This window comes from Vipera berus, assembly GCF_964194415.1.
Source record: "Vipera berus genome assembly, chromosome: 6".
NCBI lineage: Eukaryota > Metazoa > Chordata > Lepidosauria > Squamata > Viperidae > Vipera > Vipera berus.
This window is the reverse complement of record NC_138208.1, coordinates 38,861,938-38,879,435: the sequence shown is the minus strand read 5'-3', so window position 1 is coordinate 38,879,435 and position 17,498 is coordinate 38,861,938. Positions and strand designations below refer to the sequence as shown.

Genomic DNA, 17,498 nt, shown 5'->3' with positions numbered 1-17,498 from the left:
AGTACCCTTCCTTGTCTGTGCAACTCTTTGGTAGCAAAAGGAGACCTCTGCACAACAAATTCCTTAACACTGGTTATGGGCCCAGGCCTGTACTGAGAGTACGTACACACAGTATTCCTAGCTGAGTTTGTGTTAGCTATTTGGTGTAAAATGGCACAAGAACTGTTGTCAGGCATCTCCTGGATAACCCGGTTGGATGGGACAAACTATGTTTCCTGGTCCATGAAATGCTCCTTGCTTTTGCGCAAGGAAGGACTATGGATTGTTGTAAATAACTCACCTGATACTACTGCTTGGGATGCAAATAATGAAGAGGATGCAAAGAAGATAGACGACTTTAAACTAAACAATGAGAAAGCTCTTTGCATTATTGGACTAACACTGAATGACCAGCAGCTTGTCCATATTCGTGGCGAGGAGTCTGCTGCTAGGTGTTCAGGCGTTTTGCGAAGGCTTTATGTTCGAGACAGTGTGCGTGCACGTATACACCTTACACATAAGCTGTTTAGGGCTCATCTGCAGAAGACTGGAGATATGCTGACCCATTTAAACTACATGAAGGCAACTTTTCAAGAGCTTCATGAAAAGGAGCTGATTTTTTCAGAGTTGCATCAGGTCTACATTATTCTGTCATCTTTGGATGAGAGTTATAATGGGTATGTTTCTTCTTTGGAAGTCCTGACCAGAGAGGAACTGACTTTGACTAACATTACTGGGAGACTGCTTGAAGAGTCCAGGAGGAGGCGTGACAGAGACCAGCTGAGAGAGACACAGCCACAAGAGGAGCAGCCATTCACCACTGCTTACAATGTCAAGAAATGTTATTCTTGTGGGGCTAGAGGGCATATAGGGCTCGGGACAGGGGTTGTTCCTCTGTCCTAGTCCTTTTAGACCTCTCAGCGGCTTTTGATACCATCGACCATGGTATCCTGCTGCGACGTCTCAGGGGGTTAGGAGTGGGAGGCACAGTTCTCCAGTGGTTCTCCTCTTACCTTCTGGGACGTTCGCAGTCGGTGTTGGCAGGGGGGCAGAGATCGACCCTGAGACCTCTCATTTGTGGAGTTCCTCAGGGATCGGTTCTCTCGCCTCTCCTGTTCAACATCTATATGAAGCCGCTGGGTGAGATCATTCGTGGTTTTGGAGTTGGGTATCACCAATATGCTGATGATACCCAGCTTTTTATTTCGACCCCAAACCACCCCAGTGATGCCCTCAACGTGATGTCCCGTTGCCTGGAGGCGGTCCGGGTCTGGATGGGGAGGAACAGGCTTCGACTCAACCCTGACAAGACTGAGTGGCTGTTCGTGCCGGCATCCCGGGAAATTCTGATTATTCCATCATTGGCCATGGGGGGTGAGCTATTACCCCCCGTAGATAGGGCCCGCAACTTGGGAGTCCTTCTAGACTCACAGCTCTCTTTGGAAGAGCATATTGGAGCTGTGACTAGGGGGGCCTTTGCCCAGGTTCGCCTGGTGTGCCAGTTGCGGCCCTATCTAGACCGGGATGCCTTGCGCACAGTCACTCATGTGCTCGTGACCTCTCGTCTAGACTACTGTAATGCTCTCTACATGGGGCTGCCCTTGAGGTCCACCCGGAGACTCCAACTGGTGCAGAATGCAGCCGCGCGAGTTGTCTTGGGAGTTTCCCGATACTCCCATGTTACACCTTTGCTCCGCGAGCTACATTGGCTACCGGTTGCTCTCCGGGTGAGGTTCAAGGTGTTAGTGATGACTTACAAAGCCCTTCATGGCATGGGTCCGGATTACCTACGGCAACACCTGCGGCCGGCGTCAACTTCCCTCCGTCCAGTGCGCTCCCACAGAGAGGGCCTCCTCAGGGTGCCGCTGATCAAAGAATGCCGATTGGTGACCCCCAGGGGGAGAGCGTTCTCTGTGGGCACGCCAGACCTTTGGAACCGCTTACCAGTTGAGCTCCGGATGGCCCCCGACCTTCGCTCCTTCCGGCGCGATCTCAAAACATTCTTTTTCGAACAAGCTGGCCTGGTCTGACGGGATGGGGTTGGGTTTTTAAAACTTGTTTTAACTTTAATATGTATTGATTTTATGGGCATGATGTTTAATGGCTTTTTAATTTTTGTATTCAATTTTTATTGTGTATTGCCCTGTTCACCGCCCTGAGTCCTTCGGGAGAAGGGCGGTATAGAAATCAAATTATTAAATTAAATTAAATTAAATAGAGCCAAATTCTGTAGAAAGGAAAAAAAACAGAATGTGAATAGCAGTGGGAAGGCTAAGAAGGGCATTGGTTTGGCTGTTTCTGGTGAACCAACATCCAGAAATAATGAATTGTGGGTTGTTGATAGTGGGGCTTCACAATGTATTACTAAAGAGAAAAAGAGGTTTATTAATATGAAAAACAGCAACAAATATGTTTCACTAGCCAACGGTTGGAGGATGAAGGCCTCTGGTGAAGGTAATTCCTATTGTCCATGCATTGATGAAAAGTTACCTATGTTATATATACCTAAACTAAGATTCAACCTGTTATCTGTAAGGGACTTGGTTAAAGTTGGGTTTGTGGTAACATTCAGAGGGGAGCAATGCACTATTGAAAAGAATGAAACCTGTGTAACTGCTAATTTGAAAAATGGTTTATTCGTTCTCACAAGTAACCAGGTTAGTACAGTTAAAGCTAACTCAATATGTGAGAATAAGAAGCCACATGATGAATGTATACATTTATTGCATAGGCGGTTAGGGCATGTGAACTTTAACTCACTACGTAAAACAGTTGAGTTAGTAGAAGGAATTAAACTGAAGCCATGTAGTAAGTATTTGAATTGCAATGCCTGTAATCAGGAAAAGAGTAAGACAACTCCTGCAAACAGGTTAAACGGCTTCAAAACAACTGTACCTTTGGAAGTTGTGTTTGCAGATTTAATTGGATCCATGAAACCAAGTTTAGGAAGATCATGTTATATTTTAAGTATACTTGACCATTACTCTTGATATGGTTTTTGTTATCTGCTTAAGTCAAAGGCAGATACTTTCCAACAATTTGCAAACTGGCTCAAATTCATCGAGAGGAAAACAAAGAGAAAGGTTCAGTGTATAATTACTGATAATGGCACTGAATTTACAAACAAGCGCTTTGTTGATATGCTAGAATCAGCTGGCATTGAGCATAAACGTTCAGCCCCTTATAGGCCTCAACATAATGCATTTGTTGAGAGACGTGGGCAAACGTTACAAGCCATGATGAGAACCATGTTAAAAGATTCTGGCTTAACAGACAGACTGTGGGGGGAGGCAGCAAAATGTGCAAACCATGTTCTGAATATAGTTGTTAATACTTCTATCGGTAAAATACCATACACAATATTGGCATGGTAGAAAACCAAACCTTGATTATCTGCACACGTTTGGCACCCCAGCTTGGGTCCACATTCCTGCACAACTCAGGAGTAAAGGCCAACATAGGGCTAGGCAATTATACTTCGTAGGTTATGAAGCTAATCACAGATCCTATTGTTTCTGGGAACAAGGCACAACTAATGTATATAATAGTGCAAGTGCCAAATTCCTTGAGCACATTGGTTGGGATAGGTTAGAGCAAGAAACTGTTAATACTGATCTCTAGTGTTTGAGGACTCCTCTGATAACATAACTAGTAATAATAATACATCTCCTGTAAATATAAAAGATGAAGAGGAGATAGGGAAGATAAAAGATGAATCAGAGGAAGAAAAAGAGTCAGAAATTCAAAGTCCTGTAATTCCTAGGCGTTCAACGCGAATCAGACGACCATCTGATCGCTATGAAGCCAGTGTAATATGTCAAGTTAGTTTAGAGCCTTCTAACTATGATGAGATCAGGATGTATCCTGAAAAGGAACAGGCATCATGGAAAGCTGCAATGAACAGGGAGTTGAAGTCTTTGCAGGATCTTAAGGTCTATGAGAAAGCAAAACTGCCACCTGGTGAGCAAGCTATAGGTTGATTAATAATAATAATAATAATAATAATAATAATAATAATAATAATAATAATAATAATAATAATAATAATAATAATAATAATAATAATAATAATAATAATTTAATTTTTATACCGCCCTTCTCCCAAAGGACTCAGGGTGGTGTACAGGGCAATACAATAAAATACAATATATAAAAATTAAAAGAAATATTAAATACAATAGCCCAATTCAATAGATTAATACAAAACGTTAAAATACCCCTAAACCCACCAGACCAGGCCGGCTTGTTCAAATAAATATGTTTTTAGGTCATGGATATATAAAATAAAAAAGGGTGTAGATGGGACCGTAACCCATAAGGCACGTTTGGTTGCACAAGGTTTTGCCCAAACTACTGAGGATTATGATGAGGTGTTTTCACCCAGTCTGAGGGCAACTACTTTAAGAGCAGCTTTAGTGTGGGCGGCTAAAAACCAATATATGGTTAACCATGTAGATGTTGAAACTGCATATTTATATGCTCCATTGCAACATACTATTTATTTAAGAATACCACCAGGATTGACCAATGATAGAGACCATGATTGTTGGGAATTAAAGAAAAGCCTCTATGGATTGAAACAATCAGGCTATGAGTGGAATACACGTATAGTTAATGAGTTGAGTGCAATAGGTTTTGTTGCCAGTAATGCTGATCCTTGTTTGTTTAGAAGAGAACACAATGGAGCATTATCTTTTCTTTTATTATTCTTTTATTATTCACAGATGATATTGCAATCATAACAAAAACTATCATTTCAAGATTGCAAAATAAATTCACAATTAGGAATCTTGGGGAAATAAGCCACTATTTGGGGTTAGATATTGTGAAAACGAATAGGGGTTTTAAGGTGTCGCAAGCCAATAAAATATCTCAGTTAATAAAGAGATACAATATGGAAATGTGTAAACCAGCAAAAACTCCGATGGCTATGGATTTTAAGGACACTAATGTTGAGAGTCCTGTATTTGATAAGACTATGTACCAATCTTTGATAGGAAGTCTTATGTATCTGAGTAATTGGATTAGACCTGATATTTCTTACTGTGTAAACCAATTAGCTAAGTACAACAATGAACCAACTGTTAGACACTGGCAATCAGCTAAACGAGTATTAAGGTATTTGAAGCAGACTATTCACTACTCGTTATATTTAGAGCCAAATCATGAGTTAATCCTCATTGCATATGCAGATTTGAGTTTTGCCTCTGAGACAAGCACTCGTAAATCTACTTCAGGGTTGGCTGTAATGTTGGGTGATTCTTTAATTGGATGGAAGTCCATTAGACAAATACACATAAGCTTATCTACAATGGAGGCTGAATTTTCATGTCTATCAGTGTTATGTACAGAACTGCTAGTGTACAAACAATTATTGTTAGATATGGGTTTAAATGTAAATGATCCATTCACTGTATATGAGAACAATCAAGCTGCAATAAAGATGGCAAACAATGCTGCAGTAAGAACAAGATCCAGACATACTGATCTTCATTATTTAAATGTCAAACCATGTGTCAAAGATAAATTAATACAGCTAGAGTATTGTTCATCTGATGTAAATATTGCAGACCATTTTACGAAGGTACAAAGTGCTGTGAAACACAATGCTAATTGTGAAAGAATGTGCATAAGACTGTAAGAGTTATATACTATTCTACCCAAAGGGGAGAATGTTAGGCATATGGTGTTAGCCTACAATGTTGGGTTGAAAATATATTAACCATGATGTTATGTCTTTAAGACGTTAATTGGCCAATGGGTGTAAGTGTTCTCATGGCCATAAGAGGGAGCTAGTAACGTAGCTTCTCTCTCTCTCTGAATTCACTGCTCTCTACTGTTACTGTTTTTGCTCTGTTACCTGAACTGTGTATTGACCTCTGGACCGGTAAGAAGACTTTGTATTTTGGATTGCTACATGGACTGTTTATTTTTGACTGTGCATTTTTGTTTTTACACCACCTTAAAGTAAACTATTTTTTGCTTTTACAACTCAGTGTACTCTTGTGTTTACTGTGTGACTCTTACTGCTCTCAGTACCCTTCCTTGTCAGTGCAACTCTTTGGTAGCACAAGGAGACCTCTACACAACAAATCCTTAACAAGGGCTGTCTCTATCCAATTCCTAGGAAAGAAAAACCCTTGGCTCCATAGAATTAGAGAAAAAATACTTAAGAGAAAAAGAAAGAAGTGAACACAGCAGAATGAGACAAGATCTGGAGCAAAAGCACACAAAGCATGGAATTGAAACAAACCCTAGAGCCCATCCCCCCCTTGTAGCTAGGTAACCAAAGATCAGTCATCAGCCAGAAGATGTTTGGGAAAGTCTCTTGAGTTCTGTGCATTGCCTCTCCCTTCTGCATTTTGAAGCCAGATAAAATGACCTTGAAGAGATAAGCAAAGTCCAAGCTGGCTGCTGCTCCCCCTTCCCCCTTTGCTATGGCAGATGAGAGCAAGCATGCAAAGATGAAGGCTAACGTCTCAAGGCACCAGACTAGGAGAGTTGTTGCATAGACTAGGTACCTTGGACAAGTCTACCATTTCTACCACAAACCACAGCAGCTAAATGCCTCAAATTACAAGGATCAAAATACCCAAGGGAGAAAATCAAGATACAGTTCTTTAGACTACACTTAATATCATGAATCTTTGCAAAATGTTACTACACAAGGTGTCAGATGAACAAGTTTATGTGCATGACTTCCTGAAAATGCTGCCATACTGGGGAAACTATTAAAGAGGAAATTGTAAAATAACTAAAGTTCACAGGCATATTAACAAGCATGACTATGCTATTGCAAAACTAAGTTGTTTATGTAAAGAGGGATCTTTGAAGAAATTAGTGTGTAATTTTCTCCATAAGTGCAGAAAATATTTTCTAACCACTTTACTTCTGATATCGAGTCACTTTACAGCCAGGAGCTATGACAGTGGGTCACTGATAAAATTACTGCTTGAAAGCAAGATTTAAAAAACCTTGACATGAAACATGAGGAAGGGGTTAGTTGTTTACGGACTAGAAAATTATGAATATAATTGTAGAATGTTCCACAATAAATGTGCATACAAATTGATATAAAATATTTGTCATTCCCTCCATCAAGATCCCTGGTTACATCCATACATCTCATCAGATGTTGCAGAAGAGGCCTGCCACAGGTGCCTCTGCCACAATGACTGCCCTTTGGAATATCATTCCCCTGGAACTTACTTTGGCCCCAACCCTTCCAGCCTTTAGGAAGGTCCTGAAGATATGGTTGAGCTACTCCTGGAGGGAGCCACTTTAATGGTTATACTGAACTGGATGTATTGATTATATTTATCTTCTGATTATGATTATGCTTTTGTGCTTGAGGTTTTTTTAACAGTGGTTTTGGTACAGTTGTATGTTAGCTATTTTTATTTTTTAATTCTTTTTTGGTTTTTTTCTTAAATTCCTGAGCCACTGTAATGTCTCACTTCAAAGACATTTTCAAAAGGCAGAAGCCAGCTTAACTGAACAAGTACTTGGATTTTTTTAATGCAAAAAATTATATTTGTCAGGCACATATATTTGAGCATGTCTTCTTTAGTACAGAATTATTCACTGTACTAAAGAATTATTTCAATATGAGGTGCACACACACATATGGATAGATGGATAAGACTTGGGGTGTGTGGCTTCCGGTTTGCACGCACGGCGCTTTTGGACGTGCAGGAAGAGCTCTCTCCCTGCCGTCCAATCCTTCTTCATTGGAGGACCCTGAAAAGGGTCGAAAGTCACCCTAGAGGGGTGACCACCGCAAGGAGGCCCTCCCTGTGATCGTGGAAGGGCAGCAGCCCTCTGCTTGAATCCGGAGCAGCTCCTTTCGGCTGTTCCCTGCCAAAAGCCAAAAGCACCATCTAGCACAACAAAGCAATCTGGAGGACCTGGATGAGACCTTACCTTTCCTATCCCCCTATCTGCCTGCCTGTGGGACTTTTCCGAAAATTTCCTCCCCCTTTTTTTTGAAAAAACGGCATTTATATACTTGGAGAATAACATTTTAAGCCTTAAAGCCTCAAAGAAAGAAAAAACTGATTAAGCAAAGAAATTAAACAATATTATTTCTACTTATTAAAAAGCTCCCATTTTTGGTGGGGATCTACTACCCTATTTTCTGTTTAAGGTGTGAAGTAAGGTAAAAAGAATGGACTAATTATACAAAAGCTTTATATCAATTTGAGGGGAAAAAGAACTTCACAACTTATTCTATATGCTATTGATGACATCTTGTGGCTAAACTTGGAACAGCAAGTAAACCTTTTGCCTATTGTGAGAGCTGACTGAGTAACAGAGCTGTCCTTGACACTATCTTCAAAGATAAATGTAGAAACACCTGGCACTGAAAACAACTTTTAGGAACATTGGAGGTGGAAAATTATTGCACCTATTAAAATAGCCTCCATGGAAGACTTAGCTGTAAATACCAACGAAATGGATGACTCTATCCCACCACTTAATTACAAACTGATATTGGACACAATCTTGGCAATAACTGAGCAATTTAAAGCCAAACTGCTTGATAAACCTGACCACTCAAAGCCACTAAATCAAACTTTGACCTTAAATGATGAACTGACAACCCAAAAACAAATAGAAGTGGAAACATCAAAATAGGAAACTTCAAAGAGTAACAAATGCAGCCTATAGAGAACCTTGAAGTCCAAACTCTAACTTCAACTACAAAACTTACAACTCAAAAAACAACAATACCTGAAGAAAGCAACATTAAGAGCGAAGATATCAAAGGCCTTCAAATACAGTACGTTGAGGATCCAGCTAATCAAACGATAACATCAGCTACTACTTTCTATCTAAGCCAGATGGAAATGGAAGAAGACCAGACTGAATTAATGACAATTATATTACATCAAATATCAAAAACTGAGCTATTAAAGCAATATTTCAATGACTATAAAGGGGACACCTGCTTTGCAAAACTATCATTTGGATGGTCTCCTCGGATTCAAATAAGAGGTGGAGGAAGAAAGGGAGACACATTTAAGAATTTAAAGGCACTAAGATGGAAGCTTGATTGACACAAAAGGAAGGCGAGAGTTAGATTTAAAAAATTAGATGTGTCTCTTTTTTGGGATTTGTAAGGACAAAGCTTAAAAAAATCTCTTTTGATGGACTAAGGGGAATCTTTAAAATATTTATATATAAACTGATTTTATATTTAGGTTTTAGATCTTTAAAGGAAAACAAAATTAAGCTTCTAGAAGATAATTTTGAACTATACTATAGAATCTAGATTTTTATAACAAAACATAGTATTTTAATAACTGTTGAACGGTTAAGACAAAAAATATTTTTCTGATAATTGGTGATTTGTTAAGATGAAAACTAGACTTTACTGGTAAAACATAAGAATGTTTTGTAATGAACAATGTAAGTTTTGTAGACAAGAGAATTATTCTTTATTGAAATAGGGAATTGTGGGTTACCCAAAAATTAAGCTTTCTTTTGTATATCATAGGCTACTCTAGAGTATTTTATTGCAATTAGATAAAACTTAAAAAGATATTGATATGTATTAGTGAAAATCTATTGAAAATTCTGTTGACTAGGTCACAACTAGAAATGTATTAACTTGATTATTTTGACTATGTGATAACTAAGGGAATTAGAGAGGGAATCCTTGTTGATGCAACCTGAACTATTTACAAACAACTTGTTATTTGTTACTTTGACTACCCAACCACCATATTGCTTCACAAATACATGTATATGTAAATATTTAAAAATCAATAAAACTTGTTTAAAAAAAAAGACTTGGTGTGTGAATCCCAAATCCAGAATGGATCAGAACAATTTTCTCAAAGGGAAATGCAGCAATTTCAATTTGTCCACAAAGCTATTTACCAAAAACAAACAAACAAAAAACTATACTCCCCCAAAAAACAGTTCAAAGAAAAGAGGATGGGAGAAACCACTGAATTTAGTGAGTATAGTTTCTGACTCTTCCACTCTTTAACTGCATTTTGAAAGACATTGTTCTTTGACAGCATCATATTTTTTCATTATGCAGCAAACATTCCCCCAACACATTAATCTATCTGCCTGAAATCTGATAAGATTTTGTCACTACAAGATTTCTATTTGCTGCAAATTTTGGCTTCTATAGAGCCAAGGGTTTTTCTTTCCTAGGAATTGGGTAGAAGCAGCCCTAACTGTTATTTAAAAACTCATTCTCCAGTCTTTATGATGTTTGGATTCCTCCAATTCTTCGTGGTTCCCTTAAGTTCCTGCAATTTTTATCCAATTCTAGTGAAAAATAAAAATGTCATTGGAGGGTTCAGATTGGCTACAATTCAGTTGCTTCAATTTGTGTAGAGATCAGAGTTTTAAAAAAATCAAATCTTACACACATCAATCAATCCAGGGCAGGAATGAATAAAAATGGCTAGTCATGGCACACTGTATTTGGAATGTATTCTGAATACGCTACAAAAGACGAATTTTATGATTTTGTTTGAGTGTTTTCTTTAACATATTGTTTTATTACACAATTCTGAGTTTGATGATCTTTACATTACGTTAAATGACAAAATCACACTGTCCAACTACTTGGCATAAAGTACATGCAATTAAAAATGACCTTTATTCAAATGATGAAAAAAATTGCAAAACTAGTTGATATAGTAATATACATACAAAGACAGACATCTGAAAAGCCAAAATGAATACAGCTCAGTCCTGTAGCAAGCTTCTCCCCTTTTGTTCCCCTCAATACAAAAGCAAATAAACAAGTTACTGAGCTTGCAGTGAGATGCTACTTTCATAATTTGTCCTCCCTTGAGCCTAGCCCTTGATGCTTATGTTCACAAATATCCATTTTGCTTGTTGAATAAAATAATAATTACTAGATCAATTAGGCAAATGAAACATAGAATGAAAATTAAACAAATTGGATATAGTCTCTCCAGGGACTCCAATTATCCTCTAATGTGGTAGTTTGGACCTAGACACGAACAGTTTTCATTCATAAATTTTGATAGTAACGGTGACGGTTCTGAAAACCTCTATATGCATACTTTGCATCCAATTTGCTGTGCGGCACTCTGTCAAATGGCTCGTGATCATTGAAGCAGGATTCAAAGACTTCATCTACTGCTTTCTCTGCCATCTCTTTAGTGATATTTCTAACAGCCAACATGGAGCGAACAGCTTTCATCTTTACACAAGCCTGAAACAGGTGATAAAAAGGGCCAAGGCACATCTAATCAACTGAAGCTTTTATTAAACAAACAATTATTTATATAATATTAGGTAATATAATAATTATAAATTCCATGGATATCTTCCAATGTATTGCTATCTAACTAAAAGTAATTTTAGATCAATGAATAAATTAAGACTTCCATTATATCTAGGACTTCCATTATTTGAAATACACATATCTAGATTACCTGATTATATGATTTCAAGAATAATAGCCATTTTCAAAGGAGTAGCCAGAAATAGTTTAATATATTTATTACCTCATAAATGTTGTGGCCCCTTTATGGATTACTGCCTTGTCCTGGCGAAGGGGCTTCCATAATTCAAGGAAGCTATGAGCTATGCTGTGCAGGGCCACCCAAGATGGACAGGTCATAGCAGAGAGTTCTGACAAAACGTGATCCACTGGAGAAGGAAATGGCAACCCACTCCAGTATCTTTGCCATGAAAACCCCATGGACAGTACCAAAAGGCAAAATGATATGATGCTGGAAGATGAGCCCCTCAGGTCAGAAGGTGTCCAATATGCTACTGGGGAAAACCAGAGGGCTAGTACTAGTAGCGCCAGAAAGAATGAAGCGACTGGGCCAAAGCCAAAAGGACGCTCAGCTGTGGATGTATCTGTTGGTGAAAGGAAAGTCCGATGCTGTAAAGATTTTTTTCTCCATAGGAACTTGGAATGTAAGATCCATGAATCAAGGCAAGCTGGACGTGGTCAAAAAAGAGATGACAAGAATGAACATCGACATCTTAGGAATCAGCGAACTAAAATGGACAGGAATGGGTGAATTTAATTCTGATGACCATCAGGTACACTACTGCAGGCAAGAATCCCTCAGAAGAAATGGAGTAGCCTTCATAGTCAATAAAAGAGTAGGAAAAGCAATACTGGGATACAATACCCAAAATGACAGAATGATCTCAGTTCGAATCCAAGGCAAACCATTCAATATCACAGTAGTCCAAGTCTATGCCCCAACCACTGGTGCTGAAGAGGATGAAATTGACCGGTTCTATGAAGCCCTACAGAGGGACGCGGTGGCTCAGTGGGTTAGGATGCTGAGCTTGTCGATCAGAAGGTCGGCAGTTTGGCGGGTTGAATCCCGAGTGCCGCGTAACAGAGTGAGCGCCTGTTACTCGTCCCAGCTTCTGCCAACCTATCAGTTCGAAAGCACGTAAAAACGCAAGTAGAAAAATAGGGACCACTACGGTGGGAAGGTAACAGCGTTCCGTGCACCTTTGGCGTCTAGTCATGCCAGCCACATGACCACGGAGATGTCCTCGGACAAGCGCTGGCTCTTCGGCTTTGAAACGGAGATGAGCCGGCCCCTAGAGTCGGAAACGACTAGCACGCATGTGCAGGGGAACCTTTACCTTTACCTATAAAGCCCTACAGCACCTTATAGAACTAACACCAAAAAATGATGTCCTTATCATCATGGGGGATTGGAATGCTAAAGTAGGAAGCCAAAAGATAACCGGAATAACAGGCAAGTTTGGCTTTGGAGTACAAAATGAAGCAGGACACAGGCTGATAGAATTTTGTCAAGCGAATACGATGGTAATAGCAAACACTCTGTTCCAACAACCCAAAAGACGGCTCTACACATGGACATCACCAGACGGTCAACAGAGAAATCAGATTGACTATGCGCTCTGCAGCCAAAGATGAAGAAGCTCTATACAGTCAGTAAAAACAAGACCAGGAGCTGATTGTGGCTCAAATCATGAGCTTCTTGTTGCAAAGTTTAGGCTTAAACTGAAGAAAGTAGGGAAAAGCACTAGGCCACTCAGGTATGAATTAAATCATATCCCTGTTGAATATACAGTAGAGGGGACAAATAGATTTAAGGAATTAGATCTGATAGACAGAGTGCCTGAAGAACTGTGGACAGAGGTTCACAACATTGTACAAGAGGTAGCACATAAAACCATCCCAAAGAAAAAGAAATGCAAGAACGCAAAATGGCTGTCTGAGGAAGCTTTGCAAATAGCTGAAGTAAGGAGGGAAGCGAAAGGCAAGGGAGAAAAAGAAACGCCCAATTGAATGCAGAATTCCAGAGAATAGGTAGAAGAGATAAGAATGCCTTCTTAAATGAACAGTGCAAAGAAATGGAAGAAAACAATAGAATAGGGAGGACCAGAGATCTCTTCAAGAAAATTGGAGAGGTGAAGAGAACGTTTCGTGCAAAAATGGGCATGATAAAGGACCAAAATGGCAGGGACCTAACAGAGGCAGAAGAGATTAAGAAGACGTGACAAAATTACACAGAAGAACTATACAAGAATGAGCTTAACGTCCCTGATAACCACGATGAGTTGGTCACTGACCTCGAGCCAGACATCCTAGAATGTGAAGTGAAGTGGGCCTTTGAAAAACTGAGCAACAACAAAGCTAGTGGAGGTGACAGTATTCCAGCTGAGCTATTCAAAACCTTAAAAGACAATGCAGTAAAAGCGCTACACTCAATTTGCCAGCAAATTTGGAAAAATCAATAGTGGCCGCAGGATTGGAAAAGATCAGTTTACATTCCAATTCAAAACAAAGGCAGTGCCAAAGAATGTTCAAACTATCGCACCATTGCTCTCATTTCACATGCTAGTAAAGTTATGCTTAAAATCCTACAGGCTAGACTCTAGCAGTATGTGGATCAAGACCTGTCAGAAGTAGAGGCAGGATTTCGAAGGGAAAGAGGAACTAGAGATCAAATTGCCAACATACGCTGGATCATGGAGAAAGCTAGGGAGTTCCAGAAAAACATCTGCTTCATTGACTATGCTAAAGCATAGTAACGACGTGTAACCACACCTCCAGAAAAGATGGCCGCTCGTAGCTGATCGCGGAGATCGAGGGGAGCGAGTTTGGCATGGGGTCCTGCATGGGGCTATTGTTCTCTATCCAGGATGGGTGACAGGACCCTCCGAGGCTTCGGTGGAGCCCCTATGAGCGCTGGAGATGATGGCGGGGTGGCACTAGAGGGGGCAGCAAGCCGGCGGGGCGGCAAGGCTCCTGGACATGAAATAGCCGAATGGGACGGCTCGGTCGGGCAGGCGGACAACTTACAATGGCCAGCAACGGTCAGCAGCATCCCACGGCAGCCTGCAAAGCGGCCAATGTTGGGCCTGCTGCGGCCTGCGGTGTGCAGCTTATGCTGGCTCGTTCGGGCCGGCAGAAGACATACAACGGCCGACGGCAGCCGGTGGCATCTTACGGCGGCCTGCAATTCGGGCGGGAAAGCGCCTACTACGGCGCGTGGCGTGCGATGGCCTGCAACGGACCTGCAACGGCCTGAAGAGGCGGTCCGGTCCAGCAGTGGCCTGCGGTGGAGATGTAACGGCCTGGGGCAGCCTAGAAAGGCGGTCCGGATGGCGAGGCTCCTGGACTTGTGGCTGCCAAGCTCATCTGCCCATCTGTCAGAGCGATAAGCTTGCCCTCCGACGGAGGGGTTTTTTTTTTGGATGGTGAAGGCCCCTTCCGATGGTTAGAGCGCCGTTTGGAACCCTCCTGGACTGCTCTGGAGGGTGGGAACATCTGGGACCACTTGAAGCTAAAAATGGAGGTGGGGCATGCCGGATGGCGCCCGGGATGGTGGTTATCTCCTCGGGGATCATACTTGAAATCTGAGATAACCCTCCTCCATTTTCTTTATCCGGAGACTTACTACAGCCCCTTGGTCGTGTTGATATCTAGGACATGGAGATGGATGAATTATCACCGTTCATCACCGGAGCTGCGAAGTTCACCACCAATAGACTATTCTACCAGCCATCGGACTTTCTCTCCTCCTGCTACCTACCCAGGGCTGGATAGTGGTTTCCTGAAATCTTGGTCACTGTGAGAGGGTGACCATGTTTTCAGGAACCACTGTTTCAGCTCTGTGGATTTAATATGCAGTTTGTTCTAGCCAAGTCATTCTTTGCTCCTATTTCTACCTTCTGATGGCTTACACCAAAAATGAGCTACTTGCCCTGAGAGCTTCCTCCCTCTCTCAGATGTGGCCATCCAACCTGCGCCACCGTTTCCTTAATGACGGGTCTTCGGACCCCGAGAGGTGGCATGGTGCTAAAAGGAGGCTTTTGGGTTTTCTTTTAAAATTTTTTGAAGGGTTAGGGAGGGGGGAGCGTCAGGCCCGGCAGAATGAGAGGAAGATTCTACTGGACCTTTCTCAGTCTAGGTTGGCCGATGGCCGCGGCAATATGGGGGCCGAGGAGAGTCTTGGGACCCAGGGGGACGGGGTAGGGATAGCGATCCCCACGGTGATTGGGAATGGCGGCAGATGGATGAACAGAGGGCCATATCGTAATCTGGGATCACGCCCCCGCTATTTTCGAGCTGTGGCACGCTCCGACCCTCTGGCTCTCACCTGCTCTCCCGGGGAAGGGGGAGGGCAGACACCTGAGCTCAGGCTGATCTATTTAAATGCCAGGTCTGTTGTGAATAAAGCTCCCCTCATCCATGATTTGATCGAGGAGGAAGACGCAGACCTGGCATGCATCACAGAAACTTGGTTGGGCCCGGAGGGAGGGGTCCCTCTGATTGATATATGCCCTCCAGGTTTCCGTGTGCTACATCAACCTCGGGCTCAGGGTAGGGGAGGTGGCATGGCGATCGTTATTAGAGAGACCCTCCGTCCACGGGAGGCCACTGCCCCTCAGATAGACGGATGTGAGTCCCTCCTCTTAAGGTGGGGTCCTGGTGGTCAGTTGGGCCTGCTACTTGCATACCTCTCTCCAAGCTGCATAGCAACGGCTCTGCCCAGGCTACTTGAAGGCCTCTCGGGATTGGCGGTTGAATTTCCCAGACTTATGGTTCTAGGAGATTTTAATCTGCCTTCCCTGGGTGGTACATCGGAGGTGGCCTGAGAGTTCATGGCTTCCATGATGGCCATGGACCTGACCCAAATTATTCAGGACCCGACGCACGAGGGAGGAAAAACACCTGATCTTATTTTTATCTCTGGGCAGTGGCTTAATAGTCTGGGGGGGGGGGTTACTCCAACATCTCAACCCCTTTCATGGACAGACCATTATCTCCTGCGGTTGGGCCTCCGTGACGTCACCCCCTGCTGTCAGGAGGCGGAACTGACCAGATGGTTCTGCCCCAGGTGCCTGATGGACCCAGATAAGTTCCAGATGGCGCTTAGATTGATTCCTACCTCCCTCTCCCACAGCCCGGTCGAGTCCTTAGTTAATGCCTGGCAACAGGCTGCCTCAGAGGCTCTCAACCGCGTTGTGCCTTTGTGGCCTCTGACCCGGCGCAGGTCCCGGCTCGCTCCTTGGTTCTCCAAGGACCTGCGGGAGATGAAACGCCGGAGAAGGGGCCTAGAGATCATTTGGAGAACCAGTCGGTCCAAGTCTGACCGAACACAGTTAAGATCCTTTTCTAGATCTTATCTTGTGGCAATGGAGGTGGCAAAGCGCGCTTACTTCACCACCCTCATTGCGTCCGCAGATAACCGCCCGGCCGCCCTGTTTAGGGTGGTCCGCTTCCTTTTAAATCAAGGGACGGGAGAGGACCCCTTACGAGGACGGGCTAAGGAATTTAGTAAATATCTGGTGGACAAAATTGCTCAGATTCGGGCTGGGCTGGACTCTGACTGGGCAGTATCTGACGAGAGGAAAACGATGAGTTTGACTGAGAACATTTGGGAAGAGTTTGATCCTGTGACTCCGGATGAAGTGGACAGGATCATGGGGAAATTAAGTGCCTCCACGTGTTTGTTGGACCCGTGTCCCTCCTGGCTGGTCTATGCCTCTCGGGAGGTTACACGAGGCTGGATCCTAGCAGTTATCAATGCGTCACTAAGTGAAGGGTACTTCCCTGCCGCCTTGAAAGAGGCGGTGGTAAGGCCCCTCCTTAAGAAACCTGCATTGGACCCAGCTATTTTAAATAACTTCCGTCCTGTCTCCAACCTTCGCTTTCTTGCGAAGGTCGTTGAGAGCGTGGTGGCACGGCAGCTCCCTTTGGTTCTGGAGGAAACTGAGCATCTGGATCCGTACCAATCGGGTTTCAGGCCCAGGTATAGCACGGAGACGGCATTGGTCGTGCTGGTGAATGATCTCTGGCAGGCCCGAGATAGGAGTTATTCCTCTGTCCTGGTCCTATTAGATCTCTCAGTGGCTTTTGATACCATTGACCATGGTATATTGCTGCGTCGTCTTGAGGGGTTGGGAGTGGGAGGCACCGTTCTGCAGTGGTTCTCCTCCTACCTCTCAGGCCGTTCGCAGACGGTGTTGGCAGGGGGGCAGAGGTCAACCCCTAGGCCCCTTAGTTG

The 17,498-nt window shown here is 42.6% G+C and overlaps 1 protein-coding gene across 1 annotated transcript in view; it reads right to left on the bottom strand.

Annotated features, from left to right (window-relative positions):
- Positions 1-10,575: 10,575 nt before the first annotated feature.
- Positions 10,576-17,498, bottom strand: part of ATP23 (ATP23 metallopeptidase and ATP synthase assembly factor homolog) — a 57,078-nt gene continuing 50,155 nt past the window's right edge. The window contains exon 6 of the mRNA XM_081330950.1: positions 10,576-11,188. Within this exon, the coding sequence (XP_081187076.1) occupies positions 10,985-11,188 (204 nt within the window). The 3' untranslated portion in view covers positions 10,576-10,984. The remainder of the gene's footprint in view (positions 11,189-17,498) is intronic.